The following is an 18,259-nucleotide window of genomic DNA, read 5'->3' as shown; positions in this document are numbered from 1 at the left end:
CCGCCCGCTGGGTGCCGCCCTGGCAGCTCAAGGTCCTGTCTTCCCCTGCCTCCTCTACTCACAGAGCGGTGTTCTCCCCGTGTCACGGAGCTGAATTCTCCAGGCAGTCGTAGTAACAATGTCTCACCTCCTCTGATAGACGGCACACTGATCCAATACCGGGACATTGTTACTGCTCCTGGGAAATTCAAATCCAGCTCCGTGACACAGCGGGAGATCGCCGCTCTGATCCGGACACTTGCTGACAGGCACAGGCAGGCTGCATTTGATGGACTGGTGAGGCTGCATTGATCTACTGTATCATGTTTGCTAGAGGTGCACCAAATGGAGATTTTTGCTAATACTTTTAGCAGTGTGTTTAAAGTGGGAGTCCGGCGACCAATCTTTTTTTTTTTTTTTTGGGTCATTGAGACACTTTGCTAATCCCAAAATAATACTCACAGTTTGGGTGTAATATTTCCGCCTCTGTCTGTTTTCGTACTGAAGAATAACTTTAAAAATGTGATGCTGGCTGTTTCCATCTTGCTTGTGGGCATGTGAAGCCCGCAAGCATTGATTTCCTGGATGTGGTGAATGCTGTTCATTCACAGCTTGTTCACACGCATGATCATTGTTTCCACACTGAATCTTGGGAAGCCTGACACTAAGCTCCCAGGAGACAGTGCGGCGCCGGGGAAAGGCAATAAACACGCCTACTCCCATGGGACGAGAGACAGGAAGTGCCACAATAAAGTACAATATAAAGGTAATTACAGCGATAAAAAATGTTTTCGTGCGGCATTTGAACATCTATGCAATAAACTGAGGGGGGTAAGATTAAGTTAAAAATTTGAGTGGAACCCCGCTTTAAGAGATTGCAGACATGATACAAGAGATGGTTAGAGATTGCATTTTTCTTGACCTTTGCTTGCACTAAAAGGTGCCAATAACGGCCAACAATAAATTCATATTAATTTAAATTGATGATATATTAAAAAGTCAAATATTATACAATATATAAATAAAAATATGAATATTTCTTGAAAAAAAAAAAAAAAAAAATTATCATTTTCAGCAAAGTGCATCCCATTTTCAGTATCAAAATTTCCATTCTGTGCACCCCTAGTTATAACCCCCATCAGTTTATTTTTTTACCATCTGTGTCAGTGTGGGAAGATATACCTTCACTTCCTGTCCCATAGCCAAAACAGGGAGTGAGTGGAAATCCCTGCAAATTAAGGGAATCCCTTGGGGACCCCCACAGGTCACCCAGAACTAGTATCCCCATTGGAAGATTTCTCCTCTATTACTTTTCTGGCGACAGCCCAACATTTGGGGTTTCTTTTACTTTCAATGAGAATGGTAAACGGTACAAATAGAGATGGTTAATCTTCCTAACAGGGGTTCTAATCCCTCTCTACTCCATCCAAAGCTAAAAAAAAAAAATACTTGGCTTAGTTCATGGCATCAGTCCGCTGCAGCAGCTTATGGATTTTGGATGGACTATTATTTACTTATTTGTATCGGTATACGAAACGTTCTAGTAAAAGGTAAATTGTATGGTGCTAAAATGGCTAGGAAGATGAGGTGGAAAGTGTAGGAGTCGACGAAGAAGAAAAAAAAAAAAAAAAAAAAAAAAAGGGGGGGGGGGGGGGGTGTATGGTAGTCATAAAGAGTCACAAGGCTAAAAGTTCAAAATCAATGGCAGTCACTGAAAATGCTGTATAAATTACAAAAAGTTGTCTGCAGCGGCCTTGTAAAGTGGTGGATTCACTTTGTATCTGAAAAAAAGAACGAGAGACAAGGAGTGCCGTCATCTAAGTGTAGATATGTCAATGTCCTTTATTGACATATGTAGACTTAGTTGGCGGCGCATCTTTTTTTTTTTTAAGGACACGTTTAACATAAATTCAAGTGTTAATGTGCAAATCTGTTTTTTATTATGTATGAATTTAGAGCTATTAATTGCACCCAAAGCAACATTACAGGCAGTCCTCCCATGCCGTGGTGCCCACGTACGGCTCCCAAGGGTTTACTGAAAGTGCATCGATCTGGATGAACAGCTTCCATTGTTGTATTAGAAGATAGCAAAGAGAGGATTGAAGAATCCGAAGTAAAATAATAAATTATTATAATAAAATAGGTAAACTAAGTGTGAGAGAAAAGAGGTCCATCACCTAAGGACACTAGCCAAAAACTGAAGACTCATGGAGTGGGGTACCAAAACAGGGAAAAGGCCAGGGGCGTGTCCGCAAGAGTTTCCCAGTGTCTAATCACCTGGTCTATGAATACCGATCTTATGTCCTGTGCAGCACAATTAAGATGTCCCATTTTTCATTTTAATCTCTCTAACACCTGACTTTCAAGGTTCACCATATTTACCAATACTCACTTTGTACATGAACAGCATTATACTATGCAAATGAACCAAGATGTATCTAGATGACTGTTCTAAATAAGGTGCCTGTTATATATACATTTTTAGGAGGTTGACCCTTATATGTCTAGAAACAAAATCTATACCCAAATATAAAAGGTTTATCAAGAAATTTAAAAAAAAAAATGAAAATTCCGCAATACAAAGAAAACTTATTTTTTTTCTATCCCCACCTAGCTTATCAGTGTGTGTTTTTTTAATATGTTTTATTGCTTTAAAATATAAAAGTGAGAATTTTGAGTTAAATGCTCAAAAAAACAAGGCAGCATTTTACAGCATAAAGTGTGGTTCAGTGTACTGTTCACCTTTTTACATAAATACAGAAAAATAACTTATTAAAAAAAATAAGATAAAAGTTGCCTTCTGCAGGAGAGGTTTTGAACTCTTGGAAGGATGTTTCCACCTGGGACTTCTCCAAGATGTTTTAAGAATACAAAAAAAAAATAGGGATAAAATTTAAATGAGTCTTGAGCTTTCAAGGAACTGGATGAGAACTTGATAGACAAAGTTGTACTGTGCGATGGTCTGGATCATGAACATTCTTTGTTCCCGGAGATAATTTAGCATCACTGGGATTTCAATTTTCTGTTGGAGAAAAAATAAATAATCAGAGCAGTCAGACACAAGGATCCATTAGAAAATCAGCTACTTGGTTTGCAATCGGCATAAGGGTTAACATTACAATGCAATACAAACTTAAGCCCCGTACACATGGGCCGCATATCGGGAGATAACGGCCGGTTAAAAAAAAGCCTGTGTGTATGTTGGTCTGTCCGACAGAAGCAGTCTTATGTCGCATGTGCATGCTGGAAAACCAGCATTCGACCCTCGATCAGTGCACTCAGTCAATGGCAGAGAGCGCTGATCGGAGTGTGCAGAGGGGCATCCCCCTGTTAGAACACAACAGCTCAGAGGGGGCGATTGCTGAACTAACCTCGTACGTTCTTTTTTTTTCCATGCAACCCACTGGGTTGCACGAAAAAAACTCTAGTGTGCCCGACTTTACTGTGGGTGCGACCAATCAGCTGTTATTTGCAGCATCAGAGCATAGAGAATTTCCACATTCAGTGCTTTGTAGCTGAATTACAGGTATGGCTTTTTTTTTTCCCAGTTACATTGTTCCAGCTTGGACCAATGTGGGTATGCATATGCCGTACCTGTGGGAGATGACAATCCCTGTAGTAGTCACCACTACTACCATGATCGCCACTATTTCCTGACATGATCACCGCTATCTCCCAAATCCTGTGCCAAGCAGCTTCCCTGATACATAAAGATGTGAACACAGTGGTTGCATGACTGGCAGGGGCATTCACAGAACACCTTGCATTCTTCTCAATGAATGTAAGGTGTTTTTCCTGATTGGACAAGATGGGAATCGTGATGTAATCTCCATGCCTCTACATCTCGTCCAATGAAAAAAAATGCAAGGTGTTCTATGAATAGCACTTGTGCGAAGTGACTGATCTCTTGTGTTTACTAGGCAGTTGCTCAGCCCGGGACAGGGAAGATAGCAGCAAGCACTGTGGTAGCGATGATTGCTACAGCGATTGTCTCCTTCAACAGGGATTCCACAGGTATGTCATATGCATATTTACATTGGTCCAAGCTGGACTATTGCAACTGCAAAAAAACAAAAACATATTTGGAATTTGTCTTTAGTTTTGGCTAAATGGGGAGAGGTTACAGTGGAAGTAAACCCTGTTCTTGAACTTATACCTACAGGAAATCCTATAAGGCTTACCTGTATGTACAGTGAACATCTCCTAAACCTGCATGGTTTAGAAAATATTCACACAGCCGGTGACGTCACTGGCGCATGCGCTCTGAAGGGACGGCATACCGAGTCGTCCCTTCAGATCTCAGTGCCGTGGTCTGTGACTACCGTGCGTTGTAGTGATGTCATCATGGATCGGCCAATCAGAAGGCGGAGGACGCGAACCAGGAAGGAAGACTTGGTGAAGATGGAAGCCCTGTCAGCGGTGACAGCTCGCTGCTGGAGGGCTTTGTTCTAAGGTAAGCATTTCATAATGTGCTAGTATGCAATGCATACTAGCACATTATGCCTTTACCTTGCAGGTTAAAAAAAAAAAAAAAAAAAAATAGGCTGTGGTTTACTATCGCTTTAAAAGTCTGTAAAAGGAAAACTTTACTTTTCAGTTTTGGATAGTGTGGGGAAGAGTCAGCCCCCATGTCAAGATTTTTTTACTGTCCTCACTGGGGGATTCATCCTTTGTCCTGGTGAGGTGACCATTGTCATTGAGACAAAAAAGTGAGGAGGAAGTGCTAAATTTTAGTGTTGTCATCAGAACAAAAGGTAAGGAGAAATCTTCCAATGGGGACACCTGTTCTGTTGAGAATTGTGTTAGAGTATTTCCTTTACTTTAAAGACATTTTCTCTCACATCCTGTTCCATTCTGTCACATCAATTGTTCAAAGTGGTCACGTACCAGCATGTGACCAATCAGAATCACTGATCCATGCCAAAAGTCCTAAGGAGAGAAGTAGAAGAGCAGGGCTTTCAAAATTTCTGGACTGCTGCACCGGCTGTGTGGGCAATTATAGCTAATCACCCATTGAGGTAAGTGCAGCGGGGACTGGGTGAAGATTGAGGGTGTTTTTTTGTTCACCTTTTCATTTTTTGTGAAAAGACAAAACAACACTTTAATTCTAGGTCCTAGGCGGTGGAGATCTATCCAGTTACTCCTGAATGTGAACCACTGGGTTCCTGTATCTACAATTCTCACGTTACCCCTCTTCAATTTATGAGTGGCTTGGTAAGCAAGTCTCATTTATGATGAACTCTTTACTGCATTGGCCCAATAGTGGTAATTGCTACTACGTGGGCGCATATACATATGATTACTGCAATTTATTCATTTTTGTTTAAACCAATTTTCACTATAGTTGTTTAAATTTAATGATTGAATTTTTATTCTGCGTATGCAACAATTACCTGTGCTTTTTAAATTTTAGAAGCATATTCATTGTATTTGTTTCTTTACCATCTGATTTGTATTTTGTCTCTCTCATCTCCAGTATGCCACATATGTACCAAAACTCCTGATGAAGCTCACGAATTGAGCGAAACATGTCGAGTGGTATTTACTGAGTGGTTTCTTTCAATTCCTCTGTCACAATTGGATTATAGAGATTGAGAGATTGGTTGTTTTTAACCTTTTTTGATAGTCTGTATTAAAAATTTGAATAAAAGATTTTATGTAGTTCAGACATTGAATACACTTCTTTACCCGTGTCCACCTGATCTTGCAAGCACCTTTAAAATCCCTGGGGCAACTTTACCCCATTCCCCTTATTTTTGCACTTTAATTTGGCAGGTAAATTGCAGCGCTACATTATCAATGTCTATTTTAACTTGCCACACTGGGGCAGGAAGTGAGGGAAAATCTCTCCTTTAGCAACAAAATAGGATTTTTTGCACTCACCATAAGATCCTTTTCTTGGGAGTCTATAGAGCAGGGGTGCTCAACCTGTGCTCCTCGGAGCCCTCTAATGTGGCCCACGAACTTAAACCAGGGAAACGCATGCCTATGCTCTGAGATGGTGGGTTGGCAAGCCCATATTATGATCAAGGGGTTGCCGATCCACCATCCCAGAGCATCAGAGTGCATGGAGCCGACACAGGTAGCGAAAGAAGCAGGCAGCCGTGGAGGAAGCAGGAGCCACATTAGCAAATGCTTCCTCTGTAGTGCCGGCTTCTGTCCCAGGCAGAGTGATACCGAGTGCACTTTGCGTGAGACCTTTCTAGCAGCCCGGAAAGCAATGCCAGCAGAAGCTGGAAGAGGAAAAGAAGGTCAGCGTATTAATCACATACAATGCACTTTTGCAAAGGGATTACCAAAAATTGCTTCTCGTGGCTCCTCCTCGCATCGGTAAACCCCCTGGGAGAATCGCTCTGCCTGGGCGTTACCTTGCGGGCACACTCCCGAGTCCAGCATTTGCATCCATAGACACAGAATGCCGGCCCCACACCCCGCCCCCCAAAGCCTGCGTCATTGGATTTGATTGACAGCAGCAGGAGCCAATGGCTGAGCTGCTATCAATCTGCTATCTATCCAATCAAGAGCCGAGAACCCCGGGCAGAGAAGGAGAGTGAACGAACGGGCTCAGGTGAGTAAAACGGGGGCTGGTCAGAGTCAGAAGTTTTTTCACCTTAATGCAAAGGTGAAAAAACACAAGGGTTTACAACCCTTTTAAGGGGTCCACTGTGATAATTCAGAAAAGCTGTGAGGAGTCAAGGTAGAAATGGAGGTTGGGATAGATCTTGTTGCCAGGCCCTTGCACTCAACTGTTGCTATAAGCATTCTTGTCATGAATACAGTACCTTCATTTTACATGGAATGCATAGTGTGGTTCTAATGAATTGAAGGGCCTACTTACCTCATTGTTTTCCAAACACCGCATCATCAGCTCGGTCAAGATGACCACTCCAGTTCTTCCAACACCAGCACTACAATGAACCAATACTGGAGGATTGCAGTGGCTGCTACTGTCCAGCATGCTGTTAGCGTGGCGACGGACTGACTGGATCTCTTCTAGATACGCTATAGAATGCGAGAATAACTTATTAAAACAGCAAAAACAAGGCTGTGAAATGCCAATAGTTGTTTATTAAATCTTACATAAAAATCCTTGGACCTCTTCAGGACAGCCATGATCTGGCCAGTCAGTAAACTGCAAATGCCACACGGTTCTCTCTTGCCCAGACATAAGGTGTTTGATCTTTAACCCGGTCGTCGCATAGCAGCCGGAATCAGTGCGAAAGTTGGTGGTCACTTTAAATTTTCCATATGTAGCCGAGTTATGCCTGGATCCCAACTTAGGCCAGTAACGGTGACTCTTGGCTCTTCCTTCCTCCTGTAGAGTACATCAATATTGGTCACCAACCAACAATACCCAATCAATAAAGAATTATGGTGTATCAAAAGCCAAAACGGATAGAGTAGAGAAGGGCAAAGCACTTTGTCAAAGTTTTATAGCGGTCTATGTTTGTACTGGGGAGATTTGCACCAGGTGGGAAAATCTGAAATTTTTAATTGTCACCAGCACAGAAAGAGAGGAAAATTATTCAACAGGGACACTGGTACTTGTTACAATTGTGTACTTTGAAGAAAATTCCTTCAAGTTCTTGTGTCTCTTGACGAGGAAAAGAAGATACCACCCCAAACTTGCTCATCCATGTCTTTATGGACCGTGCTTTGTGCACTGGTGCGTAGTCATGTCGGAACAGGAAGGGGCCAACCCCAAACTGTTCCCACTAAGTTGGGAGCATGAAAATTGTCCAAAATGTCTTGGTATGCCGACACCTTAAGAGTTCCCTTCACTGGAACCAAGGGGCCAAGCCCAACCCCTAAAGAACCTACCCCACACCATAATCCCCCTTTCCACCAAATGATTTGGACCAGTGCGCAAAGCAAGGTCCATAAAGACATAAATGAACGAGTTTGGGGTGGAGGAACTTGACTGGCCTGTACAGAGTTCTGTCCTCAACCCGATAGAACACCTTTGGGATGAATTAGATTGGAGATTGCAAGCCAGGCCTTCTCGTTCAACATCAGTGCCTGACCTCACAAATGTACTTTGGGAAGAATAGTCAAACATTCCCATAGACACACTCCTAAACCTTGTGGACATCCTTCCAAGAAGAGTTGAAGCTGTTATAGCTGCAAAGGGTGGGCCAACTTAATATTGAACCCTACGGACTAAGACTGGGATGCAAATTTTTTGCAACATTGATATTTTTACTGGTGATTCTAGTTTCTCTGCAGCTTCAAAATTATACATGTTTTCTGCTCACCATACAGAAGAGGCTTTCCAGATTTAACACAGCACAGCGAGACGTGTTGGAGGCATGGCCTGGCCAGAGCCTGGGCTATGGCTGCCATTCAACCTTTCGCACAGGTCTGCTTTATGAAGTGCAGCTCGCAGATATTTTTACTGCCACAAGGAATTTTTTTCGTTTAGTTTCATAGGAAAGCATGGGGTTCAACCCTTTTTCCCCAATTTTATTGCCAATTCCCCGTTGGGGAGATTTACCCTCTATTTGCCTTGGTGACCACTGTTTGGGGGATATCCAAAAATTTTGAGTTGTCACCAGAGCAAAAGGTGAGAAAAAAAAAACACCTAATGGGGACACCTCTTTGAGAAAGGGATTCTAGCTTTGGAGAGATTTCCCTTAATTTCCCATTGCATCTCCAAGACAGGAAATTAAGGGAAATCCCCCCCCCCCCCAGTGGGACACGGGCAACAAAAAATAGACACAACAGGGGTTTCAACCCTTCCTATTCTATCTAAAAAGTTTTGGCTTTACATGCAACATTGGCAACATCATTTGCATTATGAATAAGCAGACTTGCTAGTACAAAAGAACAATAAAATGTACTGTATATGAAGCTAGAGACACAAAAGACTTTTCACGATGGTAGCCCTGCTATGAATCCTGAGATGCTGGTGACTTAAAGACCACGGTACTGGTACAATTCCTGCAGACCCCATCCCAAGCTGCATGGAAAGCACTCCCTGTTTAACTTGGCACTCCATAAAAGAAGCAGTGAGCGCCGTGGTACTGTCACAGCTGATAAGGGTTGCGAAATGGGATGCCGACCACCACCAGCCGGCACCGTGACACAAGTGACATAACTGCAGCAGGAAACACAGCTTGGGGCCGGAGCAGAGATAGGATTGTTGTGTTTGGACATCACCCTCTGTAATGTCAAGAAGAATTCCACAAAAAGCTTATAAAAGATTAGAACCTTTGAAGCTGAAAAGAAAAGCGTTTGCTCATATAACATTAAAGCCCAACGCAAGCCAAAAATAACAACATAAAAATAGACTATTAAAAGATAAAACAATAAAACCAGCTTTGATGCTTTATTCAGGGTTTTACCCCCTTAGTACTTTTTTCTGCAACTAGATGTCCTCATTCTGATGCCCAGCACCATTTAACCCTCTCCCTTTGAGCTCAAGTCATCCTGGACCTTCTCCAGTCTGTGATTGAACTATGAAAGAAGAAGCAGCACAGTGATGAGCTCATATGTCACTCTGCTCTCTCCTCCTATTTGCATGAACCTGACAGCACATGAACTGATTAGCTCCTTGTGCTGCTTCTTACTCTCACACTCCAGCTCTGCTTTACAGGGACTGCAAGAGGCTGATCCCAGCTGAATCCAGCTTTATGTAAGGGATATGTAAATATTTTTATGAAAACATCCCTTGTAATAGGAATAGGGCATGACAGGTCCTCTTTTTCTATAAAGTAGATATTTGCCAGCACACCAAGGATCGGCACAAAGTGGCGTCCAAGCTGGTAGTTTACTGCATGATCACAACACAAGAAAGGTGCAACGTTTTGGAGTCACACAGGACCCCTTCGTCAGGCGTGTGACAAAGGGATCCTGAGTGACTCCGAAACGTTGCACCTTTCTTGTGTTGTGATCATGCAATAAACAATAAATTACCCATTTGGACGCCACTTTGTGCCGATCCTTGGTGTGCTGTCAAATATCTACTTTGATAGTTGAACCAGTATCCAGCTGGTTGTTGCTGCAGCACCCAAATCTTGAGAGCTTATACCAGGAACGTGTGCGATGGGAATATGAAGTATTACTCTTTATCTATAAGACCCCACATCTATGCTGAAAAGCCTGGAGATTAAAAAAAAAAAAAATGGCAGTGTTTACATCTGCCGGCACCGGAAGGGACGTCATAACGCCGCTTCCGGCCTCCGAGGGTCATAGGGATGGGCCAGGGACCAGCTGGTCCGTGGTCAGCTCTATGATAAACTTCCGCTGGATTCATTCTCCAGCTCCCCGATAGCATGGGCAATCCGGGAGAAGCGTCGGAGGCCGGCGGGGGGATGTAGCTGCTATGATGGCTTCTACTTTGCAGGGAATCACTTGCTGACAAAAAAGATATCTGAATGATGCCTGCAGTCCAGGACGTCATATGAGGTCCTACGGGCGGGAAGTGGTTAAATTCGCATAAATTTTTTTTTTTTTTTTTTCATTTTCGGTTTTGGCCAAGTGCATCCTGAATTTTTGGCTTTGGCACCAACATTTCCATTCATTGCACCTCTACTAAAAATGATGTCACATGACTGCACTGCTAAAACAAAAATGTTGCTCACACAGAAGAAAAAAAAGATAATTAGGGAACTCGGTCAAGTAATTGCCAGACCATTGTTCCTAATTTTTACTGACAGTCTACTGACTGGAATGGTACCAGCTGATTGGAGATAAGCTATGTAGCACCAATATTTAAAAAGGGCCCAAAATACATCCCTGGGTATTAAAGACCAGTTAGCCTAACATCAATAGTATGTAAACTCTTGGAGGGGATGATAAGGGACTATATACAAGATTTTAGTAATGAGAAAAGTATCATTAGCAGTAATCAGCATGGATTCATGAAGAATCGTTCTTGCCAAACCAATCTATTAACCTTCTATGAGGAGGTGAATTGCCTCTAGATAAAGGAAGGCCAGTAGACGTGGTGCATTTGGATTTTGCAAAAGCATTTGACACAGTTCCCCATAAACATTTATTGTACAAAATAAGGCCCGTTGGCATGGACCATAGGGTGAGTACATTTGAAAACTGGCTACAAGGGTGAGTTCAGAGGGTGGTGATAAATGGGGAGTACTCAGAATGGTCAGGGGTGGGTAGTGGGGTTCCCCAGGGTTCTGTGCTGGGACCAATCCTATTTAATTTGTTCATAAATGACCTGGAGGATGGGGTAAATAGTTCAATCCCTGTATTTGTGTACGATACTAAGCTAAGCAGGGCAATAACTTCTCCGCAGGATGTGGAAACCTTGCAAAAATATCTGAACAAATTAATGGGTGGGCAACTACATGGAAAATGAGGTTCAATGTAGAAAAATTTAAAATAATGCATTTGGGTGGCAAAAATATGAATGATATCTACACACGGGGGAGAACCTCTGGGGGAGTCTAGGATGGAAAAGGACCTGGGTGTCCTAGTAGATGACAGCCTCAGCAATGGCATGCAATGCCAAGCTGCTGATAACAAAGCAAACAGAATATTGGCATGTATTAAAAAGGGGATCAACTCCAGAGATAAAACGATAATTCTCCCACTCTACAAGACTGTCTGGCCGCATTTAGAGTATGCTGTCCACTTATTCTCTCTAGAGAAGAGACGCTTGAGAGGGGATATGATTTCAATATACAAATACCATACTGGTGACCCCACAATAGGGATAAAACTTTTTCACAGAAGGGAGTTTAACAAGACTTGTGGCCACTCATTAAAATTAGAAGAAAAGAGGTTTACCCTTAAACTACGTAGAGGGTTCTTTACTGTAAGAGTGGCAAGGATGTGGAATTCCCTTCCACAGGAGGTGGTCTCAGCGGGGGGGCATCGATAGTTTCAAGAAACTATTAGATAAGCACCTTAACGACTGCAACATACAGGGATATACAATGTAATACTGACATATAATCACACACATAGGTTGGACTCGATGGACTTGTGTCTTTTTTCAACCTCACCTATTATGTAACTATGTAATTGTGGACATACACCTAAAGATAAGACAAAAGCACTTACATCTTCAGCAGTCACCATGGCGATTACATTCACTCCCTGCTCCCACACCATCTGCCAGAAATCATGGAAGGTTTGAGGTAGAGGACCCTGGGTGGCGATGTAGTGCCATTCTTTTTCACCTACCACCGCCTGTGTAACACAAGACATGGAAAAATTAGGAGTCTGCACAGCTTTGTCATACCTCAAGAATAAAATGTGTTAGGTTTTATATGAGTTCCATAGATACAAAACCTTTTAGTCCAACGTCAGCCAAAATATAATTTTATTCTGGATAGAGAAAAGAAGGGGTTGGAGTCTCTGTCAGGTCTTTATTGCCCTTTACAAACCCTACTGGATAGAACTCCCTTCACTTCCTGACTTCTTTCCCTAGATAACAGTGAAAGCAGACAGGGGTTCTACTATTCTCCCTAGTCTATATCTATAAAACTATGAATATCTTTGGTTGGAGTTACCAAGTGAATTTTAATACTGGTGTTGTAACAGTTTGCAGTCTGCACCATTTTCCCATTACCCCCTGCACAGGTGAGATCAGAATGAGTATGGGAGGTTTCTAATAGGAGTCAAACTGGCTCATCTGAACTGTATTAATGTTGCACTTTTAACATGCCTCCAGGCATTAGGTGCTGCCAGGGGGAGTTCAGCTAGCTTTCAGGAGAAAGAGAACGAAGGAGAAACATTCCAGTTAAGAAAAAAGGCACAGGGAGCTGTGAAACTGAATACCTTGTATTCTTAGGCTGTATAGTATGGCGTGTTCTTCACAAGAGTGGTGTGGTAAAGGATGGCATTTTGGCAGGTAAAACATACCACATATATAGACCATTGCCTTGAACTCCATTTTATTGGCTTTAACCCCTTTCCACTCACAATCCACCCTGTATCTTTCCTCAGTACGATGCCGTGTGCTGAGGATACGTTACAGCCACCAGTTGACTGTGCGTGGCTGGTGGCTATCAATCCTGGCCATCACTTACAGCTTTGCTACCTACTGATAAGGAACCAAATCACAGATGGGATCATTATGTCAGCTATGATATAGGAGGCCATATGCAAGCTGAGTTCTTCATTCAGAAAATGTATTAACTACTTGCCTACTGGGCACTTTTACCCCCTTCCTTCCCAGACCAATTTTGAGCTTTCAGCGCTGTCACATTTTGAATGACAATTGCTGCGGTCATGCAACACTGTACCCAAATGAAATTTTTAGCACTTTTTTCACACAAATAGAGCTTTTTTTTGGTGGTATTTTGGTATTTTGGTGGTATTTAATCATTTAATCATCACTGGGTTTTCAATTTTTTCTAATAAAAAAAAAAAAAAAATCATAGTTTGTTATAAAATTTTGCAAACAGGTAATTTTTCTCCTTCAATGATGTGCGCTGATGGGGCTGCACTGATGGGCACTGATAAGTGACACTAATGAGTAGGCACCGATTGGCAGCACTGGTGATTACTGCACTGATAATTAGTGATCTGATTATCAGTGTAGATGTCCCTTAAACAGAAGGTCATCGATCACAGAGCGTGCCACAGGGGGTGCACAGGCAGCACGATCACAGAAGAACATCATAAGACGGCCTCCCGGCAAAGTAAGCCCGTGCTGTAGCAGTTCCGCTATAGTGCGGGCCGGAAGTGGTTAAAAGAAGAATTACAGCTTTGGTACATTTTCACATCGTTACATTGGTCCATATTGGACCAACCTATCTAAATAACACACCTGGCCAATGCCCCTAGGGACTGGAAATCACTGAAGTAACACCACTACACTAGCGATCTCCACTTGCTTCAGAGTCCCATGATGGGTGGCCAGGCTAATGCATTGAGAACACATAGGGTCAGCCACTCAGCACAGGGCACCATTCAGAGAATGCTTTGAATTTTCTGAATGAATGCATATTGTTCTCTAACTGGATGAAGTGGAGAGCATGACATCACTTCTCTCCCTCTCCACTTCTTCCAATCATTAAACCAGACCTGGAATTCATCTTTAACCTTCCAAAGTCCAAAAGCAATCCAACTAAAACAGAAAATCAACATTAACAACCCCCCCAAAACATCGTAGAGGCCACTGCTGCCTAAAGATAGTATTGTGCCTTTCTTTAATATTGTAATTGCCTGATACAATTATAGCATTAAAAAAAAAAAAAAAAAAAAAAAAAAACTTAAAGACTTATTTTGGCATTATATGTCAGTCTGGAAGGTACCACACCATTCAGATACTTCAGAGGAGATTCTTTTAGCTCACTGGAAGCAGCAGCAGAGTACTATGTTAGCCATTATTAAAGTGGAAGTTTGTGTTTAGGGTGATATCACTTATTGGCTGAAGAAGATTCCAAGAGCCAATAAATGTCAACACCCTAAATCCCAATGTCTACTCATTCCATTCAGAATAGGACTGCCTGTGAATGTATGCAGCACTGGGGTTGATTTCCAAAAAACGGAGTGTGTACAATCTGCTGCAGCTGTGCATGGCAGTCAATAAGCTTCTAACTTCAGCTTGTTCAATAAAGCTTTGACAAAAAAAACCTGGAAGCTGATTGGATTCTATGCAGAGCTGCAGCAGATTTTGCACTCTCCAGTTTTAGTAAGTCAACCCCACGGAGTCAGCCTATACACACATCCACATCAAATATACCTTATGTTACCTTTATATGTGATGCATTGATGTAGCCGGTGTGGTTTTCTTTGGTGGGAACAAGCTCTACACGGTTTTCCTCATAAGGAAGAACTTCACGTACTCGGTTGCGTTCTACATTTTCAGGTAATGCAGCTGTGGTGAAAACACCATCTGCCTTTCTCTTTGGAATCTGTTCATATTCTGTAAACACCATCCCCTCCTCCAGCTTCCTCCTCAAGGCCTTACACTGTAAAGAATAGACCACAAAGCACGATGATTCAGATGGTAAGAATGACACAGCTTATCCAGTTGATATAATGCTGTATAGAGTCCTTGAGAAATAATACAATAACTAGGAGTCCATGACATTGCTGAGGTACCTCAAGTCCTAATGGGTGACTCAACTTGTACACAAACCATCTGAGACCTCACTAAATTACTTTACAAGCCTGCGAGTTAAAGTATACTTAACCCCCCCCTCCCCAAAAAAAAAAAATCTATTGCAGCTCACCAGCCCTTAGATGTGGTGGCCATATTAGTTTTCAACATCAACATCTCTGCCCTTAAGGCTCTTTCCCCTGATGAAGTCATGTGACCCATGATGTAACACGTAGGGCAGAGCCTAAGGATTACGGACCAGAAGTAAGGGTGTATTACACACATTGAGACATCCCTGTACTCTTCTATGATAAGTGTATTGATTTTACCTATATGTGAGTACGGTTTTTACATAAAGTGGTTTTATCAAAACACTACTACACTATTGGAGGCAACTTTCTCCCCTTTCTTTAAATGTCCCTGAAGCAAGATAATATGTCAGTTTGCATATGAGCTTATCTTAAAGGGACTAATACCAATCATTTTACAGTGTTCTCTGAATGAATGGACTACAACGACCGACAGTCGGCTTGTAGTTCTCAATAAACTACCACGGTGCTGTTGAGCGCTCTGGTATTTCATTGATTCTACTTGTCCGTGCGAAAAAAAAAAAACGAAAAAAAGACTGAAAAGTTTGAAAAAAAAAACAAAATTTTTTTCTGTTATAGAATTTCCCAATAAAATAATTGTTCATAAATTTGGACCAAAATGTATTCTGCTACATTTCTTTGGTGAAAATAACCCAAATCAGTGTATATTATTTAGTCTGTAGTAAAGTTATAGAGTCCACAAACTATGGTATATATCTGAAAATTGATCAATCCTGATGTACTGACGACCCATCTCATTTCTTGAGGCCCAAAAATGCCAGGACAGTACAAATACCTTCAAATGACTCCTTTTTGGAAAGTAGACAGTCCAAGGTATTTAGTAGGAGGCATGGCGGGTTTTTTAAAGTTGTAATTTTTTTGTAATTTTCTGGAAAATTAAGCAAATAAAAAAAACATTTTTTTTTTTTTTTTAAACATACTGCCACCAGTGCAGTACAGCAACATCATATAACTGGTGTGGTGGTGATCAAGGACACTGACTGGTGACAGTAGGAAAAAAAATAATCATTTTTTATTTATTACAATTTTTTTTTACACTGTGATCAGAGCAATACAATGTTACCATAGTAACATTGTGTACTCTGGGAAGTGATCAGGATTTTTTTTTTTGTGTTTACACATGATTGCTTATAGCAGTGAATTTTATTGCTATAAGCAAGCATTTTACTGAATGAAACAGATTCAGTTTGTTTTGTTGTGATTAGCTGTGATTGGCCAGAGCTAATCGCATGGTATAGATGGGTTGTGATTGGACCTGTCTGTACCATGTGATCACATTGACCAATCACAGCTAGCAACACAACTGTAAATAATGGATGGCATGAAAGGAAGCCATCCATTGTTTACAACGGCCATGTGATCTGCTGTGATTGGTCACAACGGTCACATGGTACTGGCAGTGAACTGGTATACTGATCTCGTGGACACAGCCGGTGACAGATCGCGCCGCTGTGTGGGGCCTTTTGAAAGGATGTCATATGATGTCCAATCAGGAGGAGGAATGTATTAAGCTTTGACAAAAAAAAATCTGAAAGGTGATTTTTTTCTATGCAGATGCACCAGATTTTACACTCTCCAGACTTAGTAAATCAACCTCATAGTGCAGCTGTTATATGGAAGAGCGGTTTGGCTTGTCAACATCAAATCCCAGCATTTTTGGGTGCCCAAGAGGCACAGGTGCAGCATCACAGACTGAAATACGAGGCAGCTGGATGCTGTACTGAGCGGTACTTGCGTCTAGGGCTGTATGCGTTTAGAGATGCATGCCCTGAATGCAGGAATTCTGTGCTTGGGACAGAAGTCCCCGAAACGTATATAGCCCAAAATGCGAGCACCGCTTGGTGCAACGCCCAGCCACCATGTATTTCAGTCTAATAGGGGCTGCCAGCACCTGTGCCTCTCAGGTGCCCAAAAACACCAGAATTTGATGCAAACGAGCCAAAACACTCATGTGCTTAAGGCCTAAAGCTGGAAAATGTTTTCTCTTAACGGGGAGATGCTTTTTTATTTTAACTTTCCTACGCATGTGACTGGTTGAAGCAGTTGGCCCCAGCTGCCCAACAACCGGCACACAAACAAGGTGAACGTTCAGAGTCAGGAGGTTAAATTCACACACATTTCCCTTTGTATTCAGAGCAGACAGACAAAGCTGAAGAGAAAACAGTCTTACCCTCTCATCGACTGGCACCATCACAGTGTCATTCTGCCTGTCCTCGGGCAAAGGAATTCTGGAAACAGACAGTCCATTCAGCGCTGCCAACATCAAGGGTCTCTTCTGAGTTTCCAAGGCTGCCATCTCCTGCTTTTGTAAATTCTTTTGGCAAGAAAAGACATGTTTTCATCTTTTATCAGCCGTGCCAGCAAATATTGGAATGTTTCTAATCCTAAAATCAACAAAACGCCAAGCCAAGTAGTGCTGGCGCAGATGATCCAAAGCAGAACACTTAGAAAATGATATAAAACTTATTTACAACTTCCTTTTAGAATATTTTCACACACACAGAAAAAAAAAAAGGAGCTCAGGAAGCCTAAAGTAAAACTTGATTGAAATCAAAAAACAATTAAGTGTATAAATATAACAGATATAATGTGAAGGGTGGCAAATTATCAAGGTACCTTTATAGATCTGGGGCCAATCATCCTCTGGGTGCTTTTTTTTTGGCAGGTTTGACTTTCCCGACGGTTTGCATTGTTCCCAGGAGCATAAGGGGTGGGAGATTGGTGTATATGCAGTCCATAAATAGGAACATTCAGGCGATATGAGATTTATGATATTTATGGTTTGCACCTGACATTAAAGCAGTATTAAACCAAAAGCAAACATTTATTATACTGCAGCTTACCAATCTCTAGATGTGATGGCTGCATTAGTTTTCTTTTTTTTAGACTTTTTACTTTATTTTCATCTGGTGATCCAGCCAGTAAGTCTGTTTTTCAACAGAACAAGCTCTCCTGTAGCAGTTAGAGCGTAGAGACAAACCATTTACCACTGACAGGGGTGCGTACAATGATCACCTTTTTATTTATTCAGGTAAAACCTTTATCCCAAAAGATAAACTGCTTTAAACTGGTTGTAAAGGCTCACGGTTTTTCAGGTTAATGTATTATATGCATTAGGCCCCTTTCACACTGGGGCGGGAGGTGCACGGCG

At 41.8% G+C, this 18,259-nt stretch overlaps 1 protein-coding gene across 1 annotated transcript in view; it reads right to left on the bottom strand.

The window, feature by feature from the left end:
• Window positions 1-364: 364 nt before the first annotated feature.
• The window catches only part of PTPN14 (protein tyrosine phosphatase non-receptor type 14), a 158,805-nt gene continuing 140,910 nt past the window's right edge, over window positions 365-18,259 (bottom strand). Inside the window, exons 14-19 of the mRNA XM_073628385.1 lie at window positions 17,279-17,422; window positions 14,649-14,867; window positions 12,007-12,135; window positions 7,060-7,294; window positions 6,818-6,981; window positions 365-3,001 (exon numbers count right to left, since the gene is read on the bottom strand). Coding sequence (XP_073484486.1) covers window positions 2,873-3,001; window positions 6,818-6,981; window positions 7,060-7,294; window positions 12,007-12,135; window positions 14,649-14,867; window positions 17,279-17,422 — 1,020 coding nt within the window. The 3' untranslated portion in view covers window positions 365-2,872. The remainder of the gene's footprint in view (window positions 3,002-6,817; window positions 6,982-7,059; window positions 7,295-12,006; window positions 12,136-14,648; window positions 14,868-17,278; window positions 17,423-18,259) is intronic.

This window comes from Aquarana catesbeiana, linkage group LG04 (assembly GCF_042186555.1).
Source record: "Aquarana catesbeiana isolate 2022-GZ linkage group LG04, ASM4218655v1, whole genome shotgun sequence".
In the NCBI taxonomy this organism is placed as follows: Eukaryota; Metazoa; Chordata; class Amphibia; order Anura; family Ranidae; genus Aquarana; species Aquarana catesbeiana.
This window is presented reverse-complemented; position numbering and strand designations above follow the sequence as displayed.